This window comes from Anneissia japonica, unplaced genomic scaffold (assembly GCF_011630105.1).
Source record: "Anneissia japonica isolate Jap-2015-1 unplaced genomic scaffold, ASM1163010v1 scaffold288292_len1863012_cov191, whole genome shotgun sequence".
Classification (NCBI taxonomy): Eukaryota; Metazoa; Echinodermata; class Crinoidea; order Comatulida; family Comatulidae; genus Anneissia; species Anneissia japonica.
Window position 1 is genome coordinate 1,109,687 of NW_022688773.1, and position 22,801 is coordinate 1,132,487.

The 22,801-nt window shown below is 32.0% G+C and overlaps 1 protein-coding gene across 2 annotated transcripts in view; it reads left to right on the forward strand.

Moving 5' to 3' along the window:
* Positions 1-22,801, forward strand: part of LOC117123324 (homeobox protein Hox-B7-B-like) — a 29,945-nt gene that overhangs the window by 2,283 nt on the left and 4,861 nt on the right. The window contains exons 3-4 of one of the 2 annotated variants that reach the window (XM_033269213.1): positions 10,130-10,290; positions 12,953-13,639. In XM_033269213.1, the coding sequence (XP_033125104.1) occupies positions 13,126-13,639 (514 nt within the window). In that variant the 5' untranslated portion in view covers positions 10,130-10,290; positions 12,953-13,125. The remainder of the gene's footprint in view (positions 1-10,129; positions 10,291-12,952; positions 13,640-22,801) is intronic. The other variant, XM_033269221.1, reaches the window with a different exon arrangement.

The following is a 22,801-nucleotide window of genomic DNA, read 5'->3' on the forward strand; positions in this document are numbered from 1 at the left end:
TATGTGTTTGTGTGTGCCGTAGTAAGTAGCTATCCACCCATGGTACTTAAGGCGATCCGAGTAAATCAATATGTTATGAGTTTGAGGCACAAATGTTTGTATCGAATGTTCGCAGACGTACACGTTAAGTGAAACTTGATTAAATAGTAATGTCTTAATCAAATTAACATTGTTGTGGATAACTCTGTGAGGAACAAATCCCACGGTATGTAGAAAATGTGATTGAGCAGTATTGTTCACAGAGATAAACACGATTGTGACGCGTCCTTTGGATACAAAGCGTACCTCGAAAGATTTTTCAATTAGCAATTATCATCATTCGAATTGCTGCAGACATTAATGAGAAAACTACAATATGCTGAATAATATTAGTACTAATAATAATATTAATAATAAAATAATTAGCAATTATCCTTATTCGAATTGCTACAGACATTCATGAGAAAACCTCAATATGCTGAATAATAACAATAACAATAACAATAATAATAATAATAATAATAATAATAATAAATAATAATAATAATAAACAATAATAATAATAATAATAATAATAATAATAATAATAATAATAATAATAATAATAATAATAATAATATAATAATAGCTTTTACAGTAATAAAAATCAAGTGGCGGATCCAGGAATTCAATTATAGAGGGGAGCTGGAGAGTACTTTCAGAGATTGAGGTTCTATACCACCTCAGCCCCATCATGGTTGGAGCTGAAGTAAGAAAATTTGTGACTATGGCACCTCTAGATGACCGGAAATTGCACTCGCAAACTAAAAATTTGAATATATTTTCTTTATTATCTCCATTAAAAAAATATTTTGAACAATGTTTGAACAATTTAGGGGAGCTCGGGTATTTCAAAGTACAGCAGTACTGTAGTACAAGTATAGTAATAGGCTCATCATACCATAGTGTACATAGGCCTACTTCAAATACATACAATCATAAAAAGTACGGTAACCAACAAAGGGCTAACGCTAGTTTAAAAACATAGACCTATTGAATTATAGAATTATAAAATTATTGAAATTAAATTTAACTTGTATTTATAAAAAAAAATATACCTGTACCATGTCTTTGAGAAGGAGAAGCATCTTTCGACCACGTAAGTTCCTATGAAAGGGTGAAATAAAATTTATCTGTACCTGATCTTAACAGGTAACAAGCCCATGACTATTTATGGCATAGGCTGGTCAATGGTTCGTTGTTTAAATCAGCGGCACTCTTCATAGAAAAACAAATAAAAAAGAAACAGAAATAAATAAAATTAATTTAATATTTATAAGCAAGAATAATATTATATATATATATAAATAGAAGACTTTCATAGATCTTCATCGAATTTAATAGTTTAAATTCATACCATATTTAGAATATAATTTCGTTTATCGGATTAGGCCAGGAGGATACCGTACTAGACTACTATGAAAATTCATTTTTCTTAGGCCTACACTATACTTTACTTTACACCCAATGGCCTATAAAATTGTATTTAGGAATTTGTTAGTTAGTGCAGCAAACCTAGGCCTACCGTATTAATTATGCCTATTTCTTTTGCTTCCACAGTACTGGTACTGTACATGAACATTAAACAAACTAAAAACATTTCCAATTTAATACATATTGCTTAAAAAGTTAAATTCAAATAGGCCTTAATGCAAAATATATTATCGCCAGGCCTACACATGTCTTAAATAGACCCAACGAAGGCTGTTTAAGCTTTGGAAACTGAATTAAACTGAATTAAATTTCCCCGAAAGTCATCGATATGCGACGTTAAAAACAATAATTGTTAGTTCCAAACTAATATTAAACATAACCATTTACCAAACAAAATTGAGTTGGCGTATATAGTAATTACGGTAGATTAATCACGTACCATTACAAATCATTTTATTTGTCAAAAACTATTATTTTATTAAGTGTTAGCAAATAGTTTTTAGCGTTATTAATTTTATCGGTATATTTTTCCCTTAAAAATTAAATTTCTTTTGAAAAAAAAAAATTGTTCTTACTTAGTGGTAGTTATAATTGTGGCTAGCATGTTTAGTTTATGATTTACTATGAAACAATACTTTCTTTAAATTCAACTACGAACACAAATTATTTCGATCGCCTAAAAGTTTTAATGGAAAATTATATTTTATGCCAGGCTCAGTGTTCTTATTTTTTTGGCCGATTTCAGGCTCAAAATGTTCTTAAAGTCAGGCTCCGGAAAAACAGGGGGAAAAAGGTGTAAAAATGGGCGGTTACGCCCCTTTTCCCCCAGTTTTTAAATATTCAAAAATCTGTATCTCGTTCACCGTTCCCCAGTTTTTCGTCAAACAACTTTTTTCTGTCTTAAAAAAATCAGTTCTACAACATATCAACAAATTTTTTTCCTCCGGAGCCTGACTTTAATTTGTTCTTATTTTACACACTTTTCAAATATAGAAATTATTATTGTACTGTAAAAATGGGCCCTGAATAAGATGCCCTGGAAAAATTTCCCCAGAAAAAAAGGCCTGGTAAAAATGGCCCCAAATGACAGTACACCTGATTATAGGGGGTATTACATAGTCACACCTACATTACTGCACATAAGGTAGGCCCTACAGATATAATTTTTCTGGTTTTTCAAAAACCTCATTTGACATTTCACCACAACCTCAATTTGTTCTTATTTTGCTCTTAATTTTTAAGCAATTTCAGCCTAAGTGTTCTTATAAAATGCGTTCTTATAAAAAAAAAAGTGTAGTCCTAAATAGTGCATCATGCCAATGACATTATTAACTCGGTCATTAACCGCTATAAAAAGATATCATAATAGGCGTAGGCCTATTTGAAATGTGAAAAGTAAACATCTAGCTACTAGCCTGTTGTTTTTAGATGCCTACGAAACTTCTCCCGCTATTCAACAAGGACGAGCGAAGCATTTATTAATCGTTTAACACTGAGTTGTCTGTGAAACGAATAAGAATATACAACGTTAATTATTATATAAATTTAGACTTACACATGTTAATTTACGCTTATATAAATAATTTTAAATAGACATTTGATTAAATGTCCGTTATTGTCAACCTTAGGTATTCAATTAGTATGTTCACTAGAATTGAACGTTAACCAAAATCTACCCTTTACTTCCTAATTCAAATAGGTCTACTATCGAATTGAAACATAAGCCTGCATACATTACTTTGGATCAACGAATTTTAAACACTCTTAACGAATTAGTGAATATAAAATGTCCTATAGGATTATTGAAAAGGCAAAATAGCTTATAACTATCCTTACCTTGAAAAAAATAAGCCGAACACCGAATATATTACTTATAATGATAAATACAATGTCGACTCGGTGGGCCTAACCGTCACAACGACTTTATAGATTTTAAATAATTTTCATGGTTTTCGCATCCAAAATTATTTTTCGTCAAGAAACCCAATTGAGGTGTATTTGATCCAGCTTCTTCGATGAGAATTACAATGCGATTCCGAACGAACGCTGTCGCAGTGACAATTATCGTATGATTTCATTTAGCGTTCGTGACGCGTCATTGTATGATTGACCGTTATCACTGACACGAATATTAAATCGAAACGAGCAATTCCTACACCCAATGTCATATAATGAATGATGAATGTGCGTATGCGTTTATGGCACTTTTTTTTTTACAGTAAACGTAATAAAAATAAATTTTAATTTAATATTATGCCTATGTGAACAATACTCACGCATTCATATCATTCATAAAACTTCTATTGACATGGGCTTTGTCGTAGAAATAATTACAACTGATAATGTTATTATTATTTCTTGGCTACTATTAGCCTATAAATATAATGATGATAATAATAACAATAATAATGTTATTAATAATAACTGTCGCGTGGTAAAGAGCGCACCCACTCAAGGAGCTCAATTGTATTATGTCGCTATATCGTCGTCATTATCGTCATCGTATTCGTCATCCTCATCGTCGTTGTTATCGACATCGCCATAATAATAGTAATAATAATAATGATGATAACAATACTGATAATATTAATTATTACCATAATCACCATCTTCGTCGTCGTCGTCATCATCATCATCATCATTCCCGTATTAAATAAGTGACATGTACATCTGCTGATACTGTAATAGGCCAAAATAAGTGATATTAATAACTAAAAAAATAAACAATACGCCTAATTAGAAAAATTAACAGTAGTAATAGAATACTGTTAATATATTTTTCTAATTATTGTTTCGTCTATTTATTAATATAATTTTGTTTACATTATTATTTGCTACTTCCATACGTTGTGTTTAAAAACAATCTATATACGTGGGCACATAAATACTGTACATAGGCTTGGCCATGGTATTTATTACAAATTTGACAAACTGTCCGAGAGGTAACAGGTCGAGGGTGCAACACAAAAGTGGGAACATCTTGAGTATTATAGTAGGCCTATTGTAAAAAAAAAATAATCACACAATTAGGCCTTACATATTGTAAATAATAGTATTGTAAAAATCACACAATTATTATAATCTTAATTTTTTTTTAACAATTAAAGAAAAACCAGCTCTAACTGAATGGTAATATAATCAAACTACAGTGTACAATTATTTCTATAATCATTGAGGTATAAATACTTCGAAAGTTCAGTATCACGTGTTACAGAGCGCCCGCACACAAGAGCATTTCACTACAATCTTTTGTGATTTATTACTCGATATTCAGATCATGAAGGTATAAAATTGTATACCTCTATGTTCAGATACAGTACTGATATGATTCTATAGCTGTATAGGATGCATACTTATTGACAAATTCAACAGATAGGTGTCATTCTTTTTCAAACGAAACAAATGATTATTCTCTGCCTATATTATTACTATAGGCTAAAGTTATTGTATCAATATTGGTCTGCTTTGCAGAAATTTGCAGAGTTGATAATGTAAGCTGATTGTTTATTTCTATTTGTAATTCATTAGCACTATTAATGTCCAACGTTCATTGAATATACATATATGTAATATAAGTCTATTAATAGGCCTATCCAGTACTTAATTATAAGGGGATAGTGAGACGTGCGTTATTGCTGATGATGATTTATTAAATCATATTGTTTTAACCCTAAATATTATTATCTCCTAAGAATACATAATAGGCCTACTTAATGAACAATTAAATAATTATATCGAAGTTGTTTGGCATTGTAAAATTGTTGAGAAACGCAGGAAAGTTCGATAGTAGCCTTAGGCTAGGCCAAACTTCCTTCATGGGCCAAATTACCTGTAGTGCATTTCGTTCACGTAACTCTCATTTGCTCTCGTTAACATTTTCTTAAAATAACCAAAACAAAATTATTACCCGGAAAGTAAACTTAACTTGAGTTATCATTTTATTGACAACGTAATTGATCAACGTTTCAAGGAAACAGTCCACCCCATTGCTTAATACCATACTGACTGTGATGAATAAGCCCCTTGATAGTCGATCGTTGGTAGTTGTTCTTGTTTATCTTCATTGCTATTCTATTAATTTATTAAAGACTGTTTTTAAACCTCAATTTTCATATGAAAAACTAACATATATATATCTGAGCTATGCATCCCGATGTACTGTACTCTAGGATCGTTCGTTCCTAGCAAAGTCGCCCCTTACAAACTCACCCATTAACTCGTCGCTTTACAACCTCGTCCATGAAGAGAATAGTCTCCTCCTACCAGAATTTAACTGTTCCCTACTCCTAAAAACTCTCCTCTGCAAAGTCACTCTTAGTAAACTCGTCCCTACAAAAACTCGCCCTTGAGTACCGTATGTCAGAGGGTGTTTTTATCTGCAAATATAAAAATATATTTTTACCTACCTGTCATTTGGGACCATTTTTACTGGGGCCGTTTTTTCCAGGGTTATTTTTTCCGGGACCATTCTTTCAGGAGCCATTTTTCCGGTGCCATTTTCTCCTTACAACCATGTCAGGGTCGACATATACCCAATACTGTATACACTGACTAATCTGATATAGCTAGACCTACTATTAATTATTTATAGATGAAGGATATCAGATTAAGGAATAAATGAAGTTGCCTCCATATTATATTTATAGGCCTATATTTAAATTGGATTTTATATTTACAAATATTTGAAGATCAAATGAATACGGTACCGGTAAGTGGTCTGCTGACGCTCACCAGTGGCGTAACAAAGAAGTCTGTGGCTCCTGTTTAAGGCTTCTTCATGGCCTACAACCCTGGTCTAAAGTCCCATCCGCTTCGGCGTATTTTTATGTTTATGGGCTCCTTATTAAGCGGGGACTTTAGAGCCCGAGGCCCCTGGCTTTAGCCCGTGCGAGCCCACTATAGCCCAAAATTCGCAATAACTTGAAAAGAAATAATAAATAAAACAACTTTCATGATTTCATGATTGAATGTTTATAAACAGATGCTACTGAAAAATATTTGTTGTATTTTAGATTTTCAGATGAATTGATGGTGTAGGCCTATCCTCAAGGTTTACAAAAAAGTAAATATGAAACAATTAAAAACATTCACCAAAATCAAGTTGATGGGTTGAAGCAGTTGGTGTGTAATGGTAGGCCTATCATACCTGTTAGCCTGAGGCTAATGTATTCGTACCCATACACATCCGTTGTATTAGCTAACATCGCGCATTAGCGGCAAAAGGCCCTTTGATGCGTTGTTGTGCCGCTAACGAATTTCCTCAAACTATGACATCTGTGCAATGGAAATTTAAACACATGCTTAGATCATTAGATGAACATGCTAAAAACTAAAGCTTTTCTGTTTGTATCTACCTAAAAAACCTTTATATTACCGCTTCTTCGTTTAAATGCTTCAGGCTACAGGCCTAGTTCGGGTTTCGTACCGTTTACCCGCTGCCTAAATTTGTCTAAAAAAACAAAATGAAAACACAATTTGAAACCAATTGAGCAATAGAAAATATCTTTGTTGTCAATCCTTTTATTTTTCTCATGTTAAGTCATCGTAATATTAGACCTTGGCCTATATAAAAATAGGGAATTGTATGTAACGTACATACAGGAGTAAAGGGGTACCACGTAGTAATCAAAATAGACCATGTATATTGTAAAGGCTTATATAAGTGACGAATCTGTCTCTTACATTTTAACATTAATAGATGCATTAAACATGACTTTGTACTGTATTCTTTAATTTATTTCGTATTTTTTCTTCAGTGTATTAAAGTTCTTAAGGATACACTCATTGCATCAATTACGTAGTAATCTTTACTAAAGGGTGTATTTTAGTACAAAGCACATCCAATACAGTATGCCCATCAAGAAAATACTACACAAGAACAATAATTTAACAGATTATGTCAGTGAAAATAGAAAACGAAATCTCAACACGAAAAGTGATATATATGCAAACCGTTGTAGTAGGCCTATTATTGCACTATGTGTGACAAAAAATATAGGCCTAGTGGTTGTAATTCCATAAGCATTTTTCAGTAGTCAGTAGGATTAACAATTTCAATATTGTATAAATTAAACCTACAAAAAAAAATGAAAAAACTACAATGATTTTGTTACAAGGATTTAACTATGTTTTATTAATTTCATTGGCCTAACTTTTAAATAAGAATTTGACTAAAGATTTTATTTGCGATTAGGATGGTTATTGTTTGTCTTGTTTTAATGTTAATCGTATACCAACCTGGCAATGATTGCTGTGGACACTAAAATAAATAAAAAACAAACAACAATAGTTTGGAATTGTTCCATGATGAATGAATAATAGGAATGTACAATTTCGGTCTAGATTAATATCAAGTTTGTTTTTAAAAACATAAACTGAATTTGATATTTTTTTAGAGCCATACCTAAATATTACTAAGCCTACAATATAGTTGAAACATACCTAGTCAGTATTTTATTCACAATTTCTTTATGCCTGGTCTACAATGATACTGCAAGACTAGGTCCCTCTTAATGTACGCCTTAAGTTATCGTATAAGTCCACCAATTATAATAATGAATAGGCCTAACCATACTTTTAATAATAATAAAACACTTTATTACTACAGACGTACTGGGCCTAATACTAGTATTGATAATAAAAAAAAAAACAACAATACACTGATATGTGTAATGATACTGATAATAAATATTAATAAAAAATCAAATAATTATCAAAATAATAATGATGATTATACCTACCTATTCATTACTGTCAATGTAAACTTGCATTGTTCTTTTCATGTTTAATTTACTTGTTTTACAAGAACCAGTAAAATTCTGCCTAGGCTCATTGTTCTTATTTATTGCCGATTTAATTATTGTACAGCAGTATATTACTCTACTATACTCTAGAGGGCATTACATAGTTAGACCTACTCCACATAAGGTACAGATGGGATTTGTTGGTTTTTCTATTAAAAAAAAAATATTAAAAACCTCATTTTACATTTTGTCTCAGCCTCAATTTGTTCTTATTTTGTTTTTATTTCTTAAGGCAATTTTAGTTTCAGTGTTCTTATAAGTGTTCTTATAAAAAAAATGTAAGGTTCAAGTGCAGTAGACCTGTAAATATAGTATCACACAAATCACTTGATATCAGAGGAGATTCGTTAATAATTCTGAGGAGCAGCACATTAATTGGCGAAAAGTATCACAATAATGATAGCATTCTGAATCAGACAGAAAAGAGGGTTGTTTTTAATGAAGTACCGACCTACACGCAAGAACATCTCCAAATCTCTCTACAGTCCCGTTTGGCAATTGGGCGGTACGTTTGAAGAAGCGCTAAATGGCTTCCAAGTTTCATTCTGAAGTGTCCTATATCGCTCACCCATGACTGCTAAATGGCCTCATAACATGTATTTATAAGTAAACTTACAGGAGTAATACCAATTATCGTATCATAAATCAGCTAGAAATGTTGGATTGATACCATGTTTTTCAGTGACGTCCATTGATCAGTAAACAATCGATTTTAAGTAATCGATAACATGAAGCATATGCAGTAATAATTTTACTGATTTATATGAAATACCTTTATGCAAATGAAATGAAAGCCCGTTTGTTTTCTGAAACAGGCTTATAATCGCATACACATGGCCTTTATTCTCATGCGCTAAGCATGAGTCCGAGGAAAATATATTTTATTTATTTATTTTAGTACCTGCATATTTATATCGAAGAAAAAAAAAGAGGTTCAAATATAAATACAATAATTTTTCTTGTCTTTTAAATTATTGAATGAAGGTCTATTTAGCATTTCTATAAGCCTATAAATATAATTGCATTGTCTATCAAATATACAATTAAATAATTTATAGTACGATACTAACTCATAAGAAAACATGTGCTTAATAAGGACAAATCAAAGAGGATACTATCTTGGCATCACGGTGAACTTGGTTAACCGAACAGTAGTCTGAATTACAATACTGTTATTGATAATGCGTTATTGATTATAGGATCATTATTATTATTAGTTAATTGTTTTAAGATGTTTACATTAGATTGCATAATAATTAAACTGCTACCGTATAACAATAATTGCAACAACCATTAATTGTATGTAAACATATTGATCAACTGCCAATTTTAAACACAGTAGGTTATTTACAGCATGTACTGTCAAACAAAGTTTACCGGGAACAATGTATACTACATGTACTTGTTTAAATATAATTGGAGAAACACGTAGACGTGTAAAGTAAAATTAGAAGATGAATGAACATAGAAATATAATAGATAGTGACAACATTTAATTATAAAATTATAAAACAATAACTATAAGTACTGTATAGGCCGCACTTGTATTTGCATTAACGCAGTCAAGGCACATAGGAGCGATTTTCTATTAGCACTACAGTATTATTGTAATAATAATGTTCATCATTTATTAATATTTATGCTAGATTACTGCCCGATCAAAAGTTATTAATTTATTATTTTTTATTTAGCCATACAGTACAAAAGCAGCTATTTTCTATTAGGACTACAGTATTATTGTAATAATAATGTTCATCATCTATTAATATTTATGCTAGATTACTGCACGATCAAAAGTTATTAATTTATTTTTTTTTATTTAGCCATACAGTACAAAAGCCTAGCTAACATTGTTTAAAATACCTTATTTTCAGTAAAGGAAAGTCAGATAGAGCCGCTGTATATCGCATTAGTTTAGGAGATCAGGCCCTAGGTGTTGCTAGGGGCAATTCATTCCGCTGTGTCACCCGTAGAGCAAGCAAGTGTGAATGAGTTGTGCGGCTAGCTCAAAGGAAATTACGACTGTTTAAACAATGTAAGTATCTTCTTATCTACTACCTGTTTGGGTATTATTTTATAAAAGTAGAGTTATTCATTAAATTCCATTTACTAGAAAAAAGAAATAGGCATATAACTTCAATCGAATTTAAGCATCATGATTTCACAAACATACGCTATTGACCAAGCCTGCATCCCTACAATGTCAATAAACCATGATGAGAGGCCTTAGTACTAGTAGGCCTAGGTAAAATTGAGCCCTATGAACGAGCTTTAGTTCCTCTATCATATTATAGGCCTAGGCCCTATTAAAATTGTAAAAAAGGAATAGGCCTATGCTAAATATGCTAATATTAGATAAATGTATGCTGGATGTGCATATTTGTTTATATTCGATAAATTGTCAGAACTTTAACACAGGAACACGAAATTCCTTATTGAAATAAAGACAAAATTAAAGCAATCTGTGTCCGTATTGGTATACATGAACATTAAACACTTTAAAAACGTCTACTTTGCTATTAGCCTGTGAAATCAAACTAAATAAGCCATAACATCTTATTATCTAGTCGTTTGTCTGATAGTCAAACCAATTTAAAACAAAGAGAACGCGGGCAGATCGTAATAAACCTTACCGTATTTTAGCAACTCTCTACCCAAATCGTAATTTGTAATGTGTTAGTTTTCTTCGTACACGCTTCACTCTTAAGAAGCAATTTCTTATAGCTAAAATAAGATAGCGTTAATTAAATTTGACGATGTGTAAAGTAGAAAATTTACGACGCAAGTTGCTGTATCCGAATTAGATACGCATGTTTATTTTGTCGAATCGGTTTTTCTTTGTAGCCTAATCAACGAAAAAAAACCCAATGCAATGTAATTAATGATAGTTAACTTTAGAATAAAGAATTCCTTGAGTAACGTTACATTACTAAACGTTAATTTATTTTACTGCGTACCGGTATTATAGAACAAAACATGGATATACCATGGACTTATTAATAGGTCCATGGATATACATAGGCCTACTAATAATAGCATTCAGTACTCCTTTGGAATCTCTCATTGCATAAACATAAACAGATAAATCACATAATATTTGGTATAGAGAATAACCTATATTTTAGCAGCGGCAGATAGATGATGAGTAGTTTTGAGAATAAAGTATTGCTGCCTATGGCCTACCGTATATAATTTCTATGTTGGTGTTATGACGAATGTCTTGATACTTGTAAAATAATTGTGCTATACTGTATACAGTATAGAACTTTACATATTCTATTTATAGTAATATATTATATATATTTTATATATGTGTATATATAGGGCCTATATGTATGTACATATATGTATATGTATATAATTATATATGCATAGCATAATCGGCTTATTTTTTTTATCAAACTCAAATCCTGAGTGATCACCCTCAATCTCATTATTTTTATTAATCAAAACAACTTGTTGTCCATCGAATAGGGCAACTTTTATCAATCTGTGACCGTATAATTTAATTATATACTTTACCGGTATATCGACATCTTTTCATTTTTAAAAATCTTTATGGTATAATTTCAATTTGCCATATTTGATATTATTTTTATTTTTGTTGGGCACTTTTAGTCTAAGTTTTATTTGTTTTATATTATTACATTTCATAATTTTACAATTCACAATAATAGGCCTACACTGGTACCCATATGATATTATAGTATTCCATTTATTTTGATTTTAAATTTTATCATAGCATATTCAATATTATTTGAAATATGTTTTATAACTACTGTATGCCTCCAACTACATTATAAAGCATTGTTACTCATTGTCACTTTAACCACATGGTCTGTGTTTAATGCCGGTACCTAGCCATAGGGTTTAACTTCTAGTCAGGAGATTGTGACAAAACCTAGGCTACAGTAGTAGTGGTTGAGAATGTAGGTTTAAAAATTATTATAGGTCTATAACCTATTCGCTTGATACAGACTCATTGTTATAAAAAAAAATATTAAAAAAATGTTATGTTTTTTATTCATTAAACAAACATGAAACTTTCGATCCTATGAATTTATTACCGTATTTATAATATACAACTATCGAGCCAAATTAACTGATTTCGGTGAACGTACAATAGGCCTAGGACTATAAATATTATGATTATTATACAAAAAAGTATTCATAACAGTTCCGTGTTTCCATCAACACTCTGAGTTTATAGTTTTTCTGTACCGCCAGTTAGACCTCTTTCAAGTATTGAATTTTTGAGCTAAAATATTTTTTTTTAGGAATATCTGTAGGTGTTTGTATGTCTGCTATAGAGGACCAAATCATGTATCTCATTGGTGCTATTTTATAATCTAGCCACTGTGCACATTTAGAAAATTACACAATCAGATATCTGGAACCTAATACGCAAATGATTTTGTTCACTATTCCAGATCATTTTTTTTTTTAATTTTCTCAACAATTAAGCCTTCCATTAGAAATTCACTTGGCTTAAGGTCCTGAATGTTCATGTTTATATCGGATATTGTTTACATCTACTTCGTTAGGAATAAGATTGCTATTTCGAAACGACAGCATAACGAACACGTCTTTGTTGATGATCCGTCTAATATGCGATTTCCACGTGTTTGTAAATATCGGAGACGAGCAATTTATCAAACCCATTAGGAATGTCATTTTATCATATCTCCACTTTCTAGTGCATCAAGTCGGCGCTGATTGGCTGATTCAACGTCTGAAGTCTTGATAGGTGCAAACACCAGGGTGCGTCCTGTATGAAGCGAGGATCGGGGAACACTGGTAGTAAATCCGCTATATCTCTTCGAAGAGAGTCATAAAATCTACGAAACGAGGTCACAAATCAATCGGCTAGATGACTTCATACTTTTTGAACTCACTATTTACGAAATATCAACCGGGAGAATCTTGGTATCCCAGCGGTTTTGACCCGGTAACTCCACAGAAAAACAGATCCTACGATACGACGGGACTTAACTTCGTCAGTGCCGCCGCTACGTACGGAGGCTACGACTGTAACAGCTCGACGCCTAGCGTTAATTCAACCCCTCTCCCAGGATCCTATGGGTATCCGGCGTGTGCATTTAGCCAGAACTACAGTCAGGCCGCCTACCAAGACCATTACAATGGCTACACGGGTAACTTTGCTCCCCCAGCTTACAGTTGCAGCTGGATACCCAAACCGAGTGAAACGGGAAGGATTCGAACGAGTGGAGGTAACTCGTGGATGGCATTTGAAAAAAATACCAGTTTTGAACCCTCTGACAGAAAGGATGATGATGTCCATTTAACTACAACAAAAGATAGGACGGATGACGATGTACAACAGCAGTATAAGGGACCTGTATATAATTGGATGAAAATACCAGGTACGTAAAACATTCATTATGATTATGCCATTGAGGCTTGTCAGTAGCGGATCCATGATTCCAAAAGTAAGGGGCTCATTGGGGATTCAGTCATCAAGGGGTAGAGGCTATGGATTTAGGAATCAAGATATGCTTAAATGTGTAGGCATTAAAACCATGGCCAGGTACTCTTTGTATCCGCCAGTGATTAACATGATTACCATTATTACTGTCTCTTATACACATCTAGATTTGTAGAGTATACATGTATAAGAGACAGTATATATATATATAATTTATACTCTTTTTATGCATTCTTAATATTAAGTCATGTTATCAAAAGTACGGCGTGTTCAATATTAAGCTTTCTATGACAGATTTAGAAAAAAAAGAGTAAAGGGTATTCATGTGTCACTGACAACCATCTCAACGGTCTTACTTCTCCTTTACGGATGAAATTGTATGAACCCGCTCAGCTTTTGATTACCGCAACACTAACATTCCACTGTTCCTTATTTCCTTGTTCATTGTGCATTTTCATTGTACCAGGGTTGCTTGATGTACTGTGGTACTAGGACACAATATGGGAATGCGAACGACATTGTTACTGACAGTACATCAAATTAATTAAGTTAGTCATCCATACATTTTTTGAGTGTTTTTATGATTTGATCTTTATCTATAGTAATTGTCTAATTAATGCAATGAATAATGATAAGTATAATCATGAGTCAATGAGTTGTGTGTGGTTATACCCTTGTGGGTGTACAATAGTACCTTATTACTTTTCCACTTTCTATCGTCTTGAAGAAACGTTTCACTTTGCTAGATTTACATTTTACAAATTACTGTTCTGAAACAAAATAGAGAGCCCATGATTTGTAACGTTCTACCCCATTTAAGACATTCCGAGATGAGAACAAAATTAACGTAGGCCTAAATACAGCATTATTAATATGATGCTTTGAAAAATTGCAAATGGCAAGGACATGGAAAATAGACAACAAACATATTTAATAAAGAATGTGGCTTATAGGCCTATATTGGTAGTTGTTATAAGTCAACGTAAGCCAACTTTCTTACCTTGTTTCTTACCTTCTTCATGATTTTACCCATTCAATCTAGCCTATTTGTAATGACAATGTACAGACATCAGTAGCATTTAATCATTGCTAATTAGCTGCGATCCCAGACTGTCACAGGCTGAACTGAAATAGAATTTCGTTACCATTTTAGGCCTAATTGCAACATAAGGGTAATAAAATGCATTACTGCTCCAATAGAATCGAATTCCTAGCCATACTTCAATAGGTTCAACAATATATTGTATTACTTTAACTATTTTAACACAATTTGACCTTAAGTTCATTATTATTATTACAATTATCAAATTCTTCTCAGAATTGCCAAACATAATGTGGCAAAATAACATGGAATTCAGATATAATCTACCAAAACAAAAGCTCTACAATATACCAATTTGGCATGGGAATAAGAACCGTCTAAAGTCTATTATGTTATCTGGCGATTAAAAGCTTTAGATTTTACTAATGAGGCGGACACGTGTAAACTGAAAAACGACCAATTAAGAACGTCAAATTAATAGCATTCTCGGTTTATGTTACATAGGTACTTAACTAAGTTCTACTTCATGTATTTACAGATTCTGGTTGACTTTTTATTTACAATCTCAGCCATTACATTAGGATGTTTATATCCCGTTTCCATAAATTTAACATCTGTCATATCTATTCTGTGACGTAATGTTATCCAGACTTTATGTTAATGAAGTGACGTCATGATGTGTTCATATTATTATAACGCATGTAAGTAATGTGCCTTTACAAATTAGAACTCGAACAATAATTCGTAATATTTTCTCAGATAACAAAAGTTACATGTAATGTAGGTCTATACACAGAAGTTAAAACATCCGATTAATCTGGCGAGTCCATTAGGCCTACATTATTCATCATTAATTTTATGACCATTTCATTCTTAGAAGTGTATCTTTAATATTAATTAATAAGTTGATCATAAGTTGACCTATCTAACAAAGTACGGGTCGCATTTTAAGACAAAATTTATGTTTGTTTCCGAAAATACGAGCTTAAAATAAATAATATTTAAATGAATAACTATTTTGTCGCCAGCGGAAATCCGTTATTATAGGCTTATTACAGTTTGGTGGCTCTACAGTATAAATGTTGTATTTGTAATTGATGATCTACATAAAATTGTATAAAATTTACTATAGAACGTGGTACAAAATATAAGTCGCCAACACTTATACAAACTGATGCACAATAGTTATGGTTCGAAGACTACAAACCCGTGTTTATGGGATTAGGATCACAAATCTGTATTCCAATTTTCTCTAGACTAAATTGATCCATCGTTATTAAATAACAAAAACCGAAAATATTGATAGTAAAACATATGGATTTGAATGTTTAAAATAAATTAGCTGTTTATAAAATTATTTAATTACTTTTAAAATATCAACTTAACACAAAATTTGACAAACAAAATCGATGTTTCGGGTCCATTCGTAATTTAAATATTAAGGTAGATTTATTGTTGTTTTCATAAAGCGTTATATTTTACATACAGTACCACCTACCATGTTATCAAGATCCTGCTCAAATAGATAATGTGTTAGTCTTTGGAGGAATGTTGATATTAACGACAATTGCGCTTTACCAAATCGTAAAAAATAGTGTGTTAGTCTCTAACACATTGTCAACATAAGTGTCAATTGACAGTAGTTCCTAAAATTTAAATAAAAACAACTATCAATCATTTACACGCTACGTTGTACCATCTATGGGTAAAATATCGAAAATTTTCATGTCATGATTATTCAATAATGCCTGCAAATGTTAGTTATGGTAAACCTATAAAAGATATTAGGGTAGAGATTTATAAAGCGCCATTTAAAAAATCTGCTTCTTTTATGGTCAACACAGCACATTACTATGATTGAATAATTATGAGTTATTTGCAGTCAATTTAATTTTATTGCATACTAGTATAAAAACGTCATTGCGTATTTATCTATTAAAGACTCAATGATATAAATCGATGACGTCATTATTTATAGACATGTGCCTCACGTAACACAGGAACTATTACGGAATGGCAGTAGTCTCTCGGAACTGTTTCATAATTCCGAATTAATGGTTGATTACAGTCTCTATTCCGCGATAATCCTGAAGCTATAATGCCAGCTAGAAACTCTAGGGGGAAACCTCAAACGTTCAAATGAAACTTTTAACTACTCGTTTATTTATATTTATAAGAAAGTTTAACATATTTCGAATGCACAGATGAAAAAAAAAACCCAGTTTCTGATGATTTCCAAACGTTTTTTTTCCCCTTTTTTTTTAAATTTTTTATTTTTTTGCGAGAATTTTTAAAACTCTACATTTTGGAACTCATTATCACTGTTTCTTTAAGAACTCATCACAACTAAACACATTTAAAACAAATTTTTGAGTCATTTGCAGCTACTATTGCTCATTAATTTAATCATGTCAGGCCTATCCTTATTACTTTATTTGTGCTATGCCTATTTGTTAATAATAAAAAAAAATGAGGTCTATGACTGCGTGCCATGTTTACAAGCTTTTTGGTTACGTCACTTATTATAATAATATATAATTTGCCAGTGACATAAATTGAACTTGAATTAAACTTGCTTGTTATTTGCTATGTAACGACATAAAAAAAACAAGCAGGCAATTATTGTAGCGCCCGTCACTGGATAGAAACAATACCGGTATTCGTTTTCATTATAATTTTCCGTTCACTGCTATAAATTGATTTTTCTATTTCAATTTATTTATTTATTTTTTTTATTTTGATGCGTATCTTTAATAAAAGGTAACGTACACTAAATAAATTAAAATAAACATTCTATAGAAATATTAGTTGTAAACTAGTAGTATAGGGCTATGTTATTAGGCCTATACCGTATATATGATTGTGATACAAATATGCAATTTGACATTCACAATGATTCTTTTTTTGTCTACATTAAAAAGTTATCCATATTATTTACTCATAGGCTACATAACAATAGTATATACAACAGTGGTTATTGCAATAATCTGAATCTAAAACGCGTCTGTTTTAGCTTAGCTAGAATTTGATGACAAATATTGGCCCATGAATGTAATGATGACGTCATAACATTTGTCTCGATTGACCAAACAACATTGGTATTATACTGGCTATGATTTGCGATGTGATTCTCAATCTCATTTATTAACAACTTCAAATACATCATTATTTACAATTATAGTCATAACCACAGTTAATATCATATTTTTTAGAGATAAATAAAATAAAAGATGTATTAATAACTTGGCTAACGGATTTATGACAATAATTACCAGAGGTTTATGGAACGCCTCTGAGGTATTAGATTCACACGTATTGTCAACTACAGTAGGTCCTCTGAGAATTGAACGAATGAATTACACATATATTGTATGGAAGGCTCATTTCAACTCGGAGGTCAGATTCAGCTAAGGAAATCAGGACAGACAGTAAGTTGTTGGTCTCTGGGACAAAGGTGGAAGAATACCCGATATGTTTTCATTTTCGCCTCTGCATATCAGGAAAATTGATGACTGTCAGGCTATAGATGAAGGCTAAGTAATAAAACATATGATTGTGTTGTGATTCGGACAACCAGTCAGCAGAGATGGCGTTCTTGTCTTGAAATACTACTGTATATTAATATTAATGTAAGAAGACTAAATGTCGGTTCCATTCTTAGACGAAAATTCGTAATAACCGTTAATGTCGGGTTGATCATATCCAATATATAGAATCCACTGCATTCTTGGCTTTCATGACACAAGATGCATTCAAAATTCAAAATTCAAGAAAATTTATTGTTCAAAATGAAAATTACGTATCGGTGTAAACGTTATTGCAATATATAACAAATATCACCCGAACCTATTATGTGAAGAAGGTGTTTTTCGAAATATATTTAAATAGCATATTGTATTCTCAAATAACTGAAAATACACAGATTTAATTATTAAAAACTGTCTTGGACATACAGTAATGCGAAAGTTTTTAAGCAACAATACTGTAAGACATAATACAAAATGTTTAATTCCTATTATAAACTAAGTCGTCATTTTTCATTACTTTAGGTAGGGTGATCATTGAAAAGTTCTAAAGTACATAAACGTAAAGTTTAGTTCCTCCAACTGATTCGAAGACCACTACAATTACCTATAACATATAACATTATACATGCATTTAGACAGGTGCTTTTCATAGAAATTAGGTTCTAATTCTGACGACAATGAAGGCCAATATTTCAACACAGTATGAGCCTACACAAATAACGTAAACGCCTTCCAAGCACGATATACTCTTTCCGCAGTGTATTTTGGGTTTTACTTTTAAACATTTATCTTTTCTATGTTTAGTCGACGGTTTCAGAACTATTGATCTCGTGGCTAATACCCAGGCCATTTTTACAAGCAGACAATTTATCATGTCGCTTACGCCTTTGAAGTGTCTGACCAGGTACTATACAAGGCTTTCGTCCAGGTCACATAATTCACATCATACGTAAGCGCTCTAGGCCTAGCTATGTACCGTCGTCTGAGGCTCTCAACATGTTTTTTTTTCCTATTCTAGGACTAATGATTTAGAAAGAATGTGTGAAGAACGTGTTTATTTTACAGTTCAGAACCGCGGGATCGCAGTATCCTTGAGAGAACACCATACAAACTAATTTTTCATCTATAAAGACCCTTCCTTCAGATACTTGAGACGCATCTATCTGTTAACAGGGTGAAGATTCCTTTAAGTTGCCGACGAGTTGGAGAAACTTGGGTAATTGTTTGCCTTTGGTGTAAACTGTACAGTACAGTAATATGTATCACACCATGCAGGTGGCAGTTTTAGCTAGTTTCACTAACTAGATAGCACATGACCCAAGTCTGAATCGTAATAATTTATCAATTGCTGATAATATTATGATATTTAATAAAGAGGATTGCTGCTTATTGGGGTATGCATATTAATAGGCAATATGTTAAAGCACTTTGGTGCATACGGCGTGTCTAAAAATATAATGTTCAGTAAAAATACAATAAGTACGAACCCGTCAGACTTCCGTCAATCAATTAATACTGAAAATCAATATTTAAAATAATGAAAAGTGAATTTCATTAAAATACTTAATTTGTTTTCGAGATTCAGTTAATTATAGAAGAACCATAAATGTTTGATGTTATGGGCAAAATTGTTAATGTGTAAGAACATCAATGAGTTATCGTCCTTTGCGGTAAACAATGTTATAAAGAGTTGAGAGTGAAAATTAAAATTATGACATAGAAAGAATCAATACAGCCTACTACCTACTACTTCGATCGCTTTGATAAGTAGGCTCAATGAATTAAATAATCTAGACTATTAATCACGGTATGTTAAATAAAATAACGATGTTTTATTATATTTAATTGTTAAATAATGTAAAATATAATAAGCCATTTTTTTTTAGTTTTAAGTCTAGAGTAATAACAAAACAGCAAATGTCTAAAGTACAAAAGATAATGCTACCACAGATCGAAGCAAGCGCGTGTCGTTATATAGTTATATATATTGTTGATTTATTTTATGATACAATGTTAATTACAAGGCTTATCAGTAATATCAAAATACGCCAGTATTAAGAGCATGGGCCAAGAGTGAGAGCGACCAATATGCAGTGGTTAAGAAGAGATCATTTATAATAATATGAATAAATAAAAATAATGTATATTACGGTAAACTAATTAAATCAGTTAAGTCCATTACAAAGTAACTATGTGCATTTGAAATTACTATTGTACAGTGCTTTGTCAAAACCATAGAGGTATAAAAATAAATAAATAAAAAATGTTATACCTCCATGGTCAAACCAACGAAGTATATGCCTCTATAGCTTATCAGTAGGCCCTGTTACTCAATTACAAGTTGCATCTCATTGCAAGTCTATAATAATAAATGTACATTGCTACTAACGTAATTTATTAAACAGACTCAAGCAGTGTATAGGCCTATTGTCATTTATCTGTAAACACATGTATTAACAAAATCATAAAGTTTTGCAGATTATTATTCATAATTCGTTGTCATCTTACAATCATTGGGCCTATTCAATAACTGACCCTAAAACCCAAAGCGATAGCTTTTTGTTATTTTGTTAAGCCTAACCAGATTATTTGTGTTTGTTTAGATAGAAACATGTTCAATATTGATGTAAACAAACAACTTGGCGCTACTGCAGTCTTGGTATTCTCTGCATGTGCGCTCTTCTTGAATTACTTGAAACTTTCACTCTATTGACACTTTCTAATAATTAAATAAATGTTGAAAAATTTAAACAAAAGAAGATGATCTATCAATCAATATTCATTACTTAGAGTCAGCTTCTAATTATGTCATATATTTTTCTCACGGTTATAGAGATCATTTTGGTTCCAAAAGTGCTTCGTTTTTTTCTCATTATCCTTCGGTCGCAGTGGGCAGACTAACAATAGAGGATTAAAAATTAAATCGTATGGCCCTGGGCTACTTTTAACTGTCAACATGCTCAAACTCATGTTTCTCACACATTCCATTTTGCAAAATGTATTCTTTTTTACACCTCATAAGGGCTTAATGTGTAATGGACCTTTCCGCTAAGCCCCGCCCATTGGATATTTTTGCTAAGGTCCCACAAGACGACAATGTTAAAACATACACAAACACGTGCGTTTGTGGGACAACACGTGTGTTTGTGAGACGCGCGCGTATTTCTAGCGTTGTTCTGATTAGTCAGTTGTTAAGTTTGATTGACACTCCGGAAAGGTGTATTGTTCCAAGAGTGTTCGGGAGTGGGGAAGGTGTCATCACTTTCACTATCGAAGTTGAACGTGTCAGAAAAATCGTAAGTAGTCAAGGTTCAGAAAGAACTTGGTCAATGACGGGGTGATCGATACGGTAATAAACCTTCCAACCTTCTACCATTTTACCGTACAAAGTCACTGCCCAGCCATCGTTTTTAATTATAAGTTTAAGAAACAATGTATTCAGTACATATTCTACATCTTCTTTTATAAACTGTAGGCCTAATGTGGCTTATACTTATAATTCTCCGAGGTGTTATATACAAACATGGAAGATAGAATGTAGAACTTCAAGGAGAGATCATGTTCACTTATTTCCCTACTCCTCCTTCATGATATTAGTTACATATTGCAATAATGAAGCTAAAATAATCATAGGCATTTAGCATATGTATCCCTATCTCAATAATAGGCCCATCGCTTATGTGTTCACTATTTTTACTAACATTTTCTGAAAACTAACGCGATGTAGAAGTAAAGAAATATTATTGAAAATGTGATAATGCCTCCACCTTAAGTATCGTGGGACTACAGTCAAGACCTTCTTAATTAAAGATTCTAATATCAAGCGCAATCGGATAGGCTTTTGTTCTGAAGGTCCTCGGTTCAAGTTCCGACGGGAGACACATACAGTGCAGTCGCAGTAGGCCTATATTTGCATTTGTGTGATATTCGGTCTTCCTACGCTTTCTTTTTTCATGAAAATATACCAATAATACTTTGCGTTTACGTTTTGCATTATCAATCAAAGCCAGTCAAGAATGTATATCTTTTTATTATTACACATGTGCATCAAAATTAACTGCTGAATATTGTAAGGGAATTTGACGTCGAGTTATTAGTTTTAATCATAATAAAAATGAAAAGTCATGGATTGTTTACATGGGCCTAATATCTAACAATAATGTTTACTTTTTCCAAGAGCTATTGTTGGTGGAACTTCTATCCACAGAACTTGGTCTATTTCCTCACGTGTATTTTTGCCTTTGCAAAATGAATATGCCTAGCATTTTACAGTAGTTTAACATCTAATTTTATTGTTTTTCTTTCTTCTTTTACTACTACTTCTTCCTCTACTTATTTTTCTACACATTTCTCTATCTACATAAAAACGTGCCTCAAAAGACTACAATGCCTTATGTGGAAACTTAAAATATGATAAATTAATTATTTAATTTCTCACGTGGGTTTCGCTATATTAGTGTAAAATGGCCTTCATATAACAAGAAAGGAGATGACATATGATAATATAAATATCCATAGCGTTTATTACATT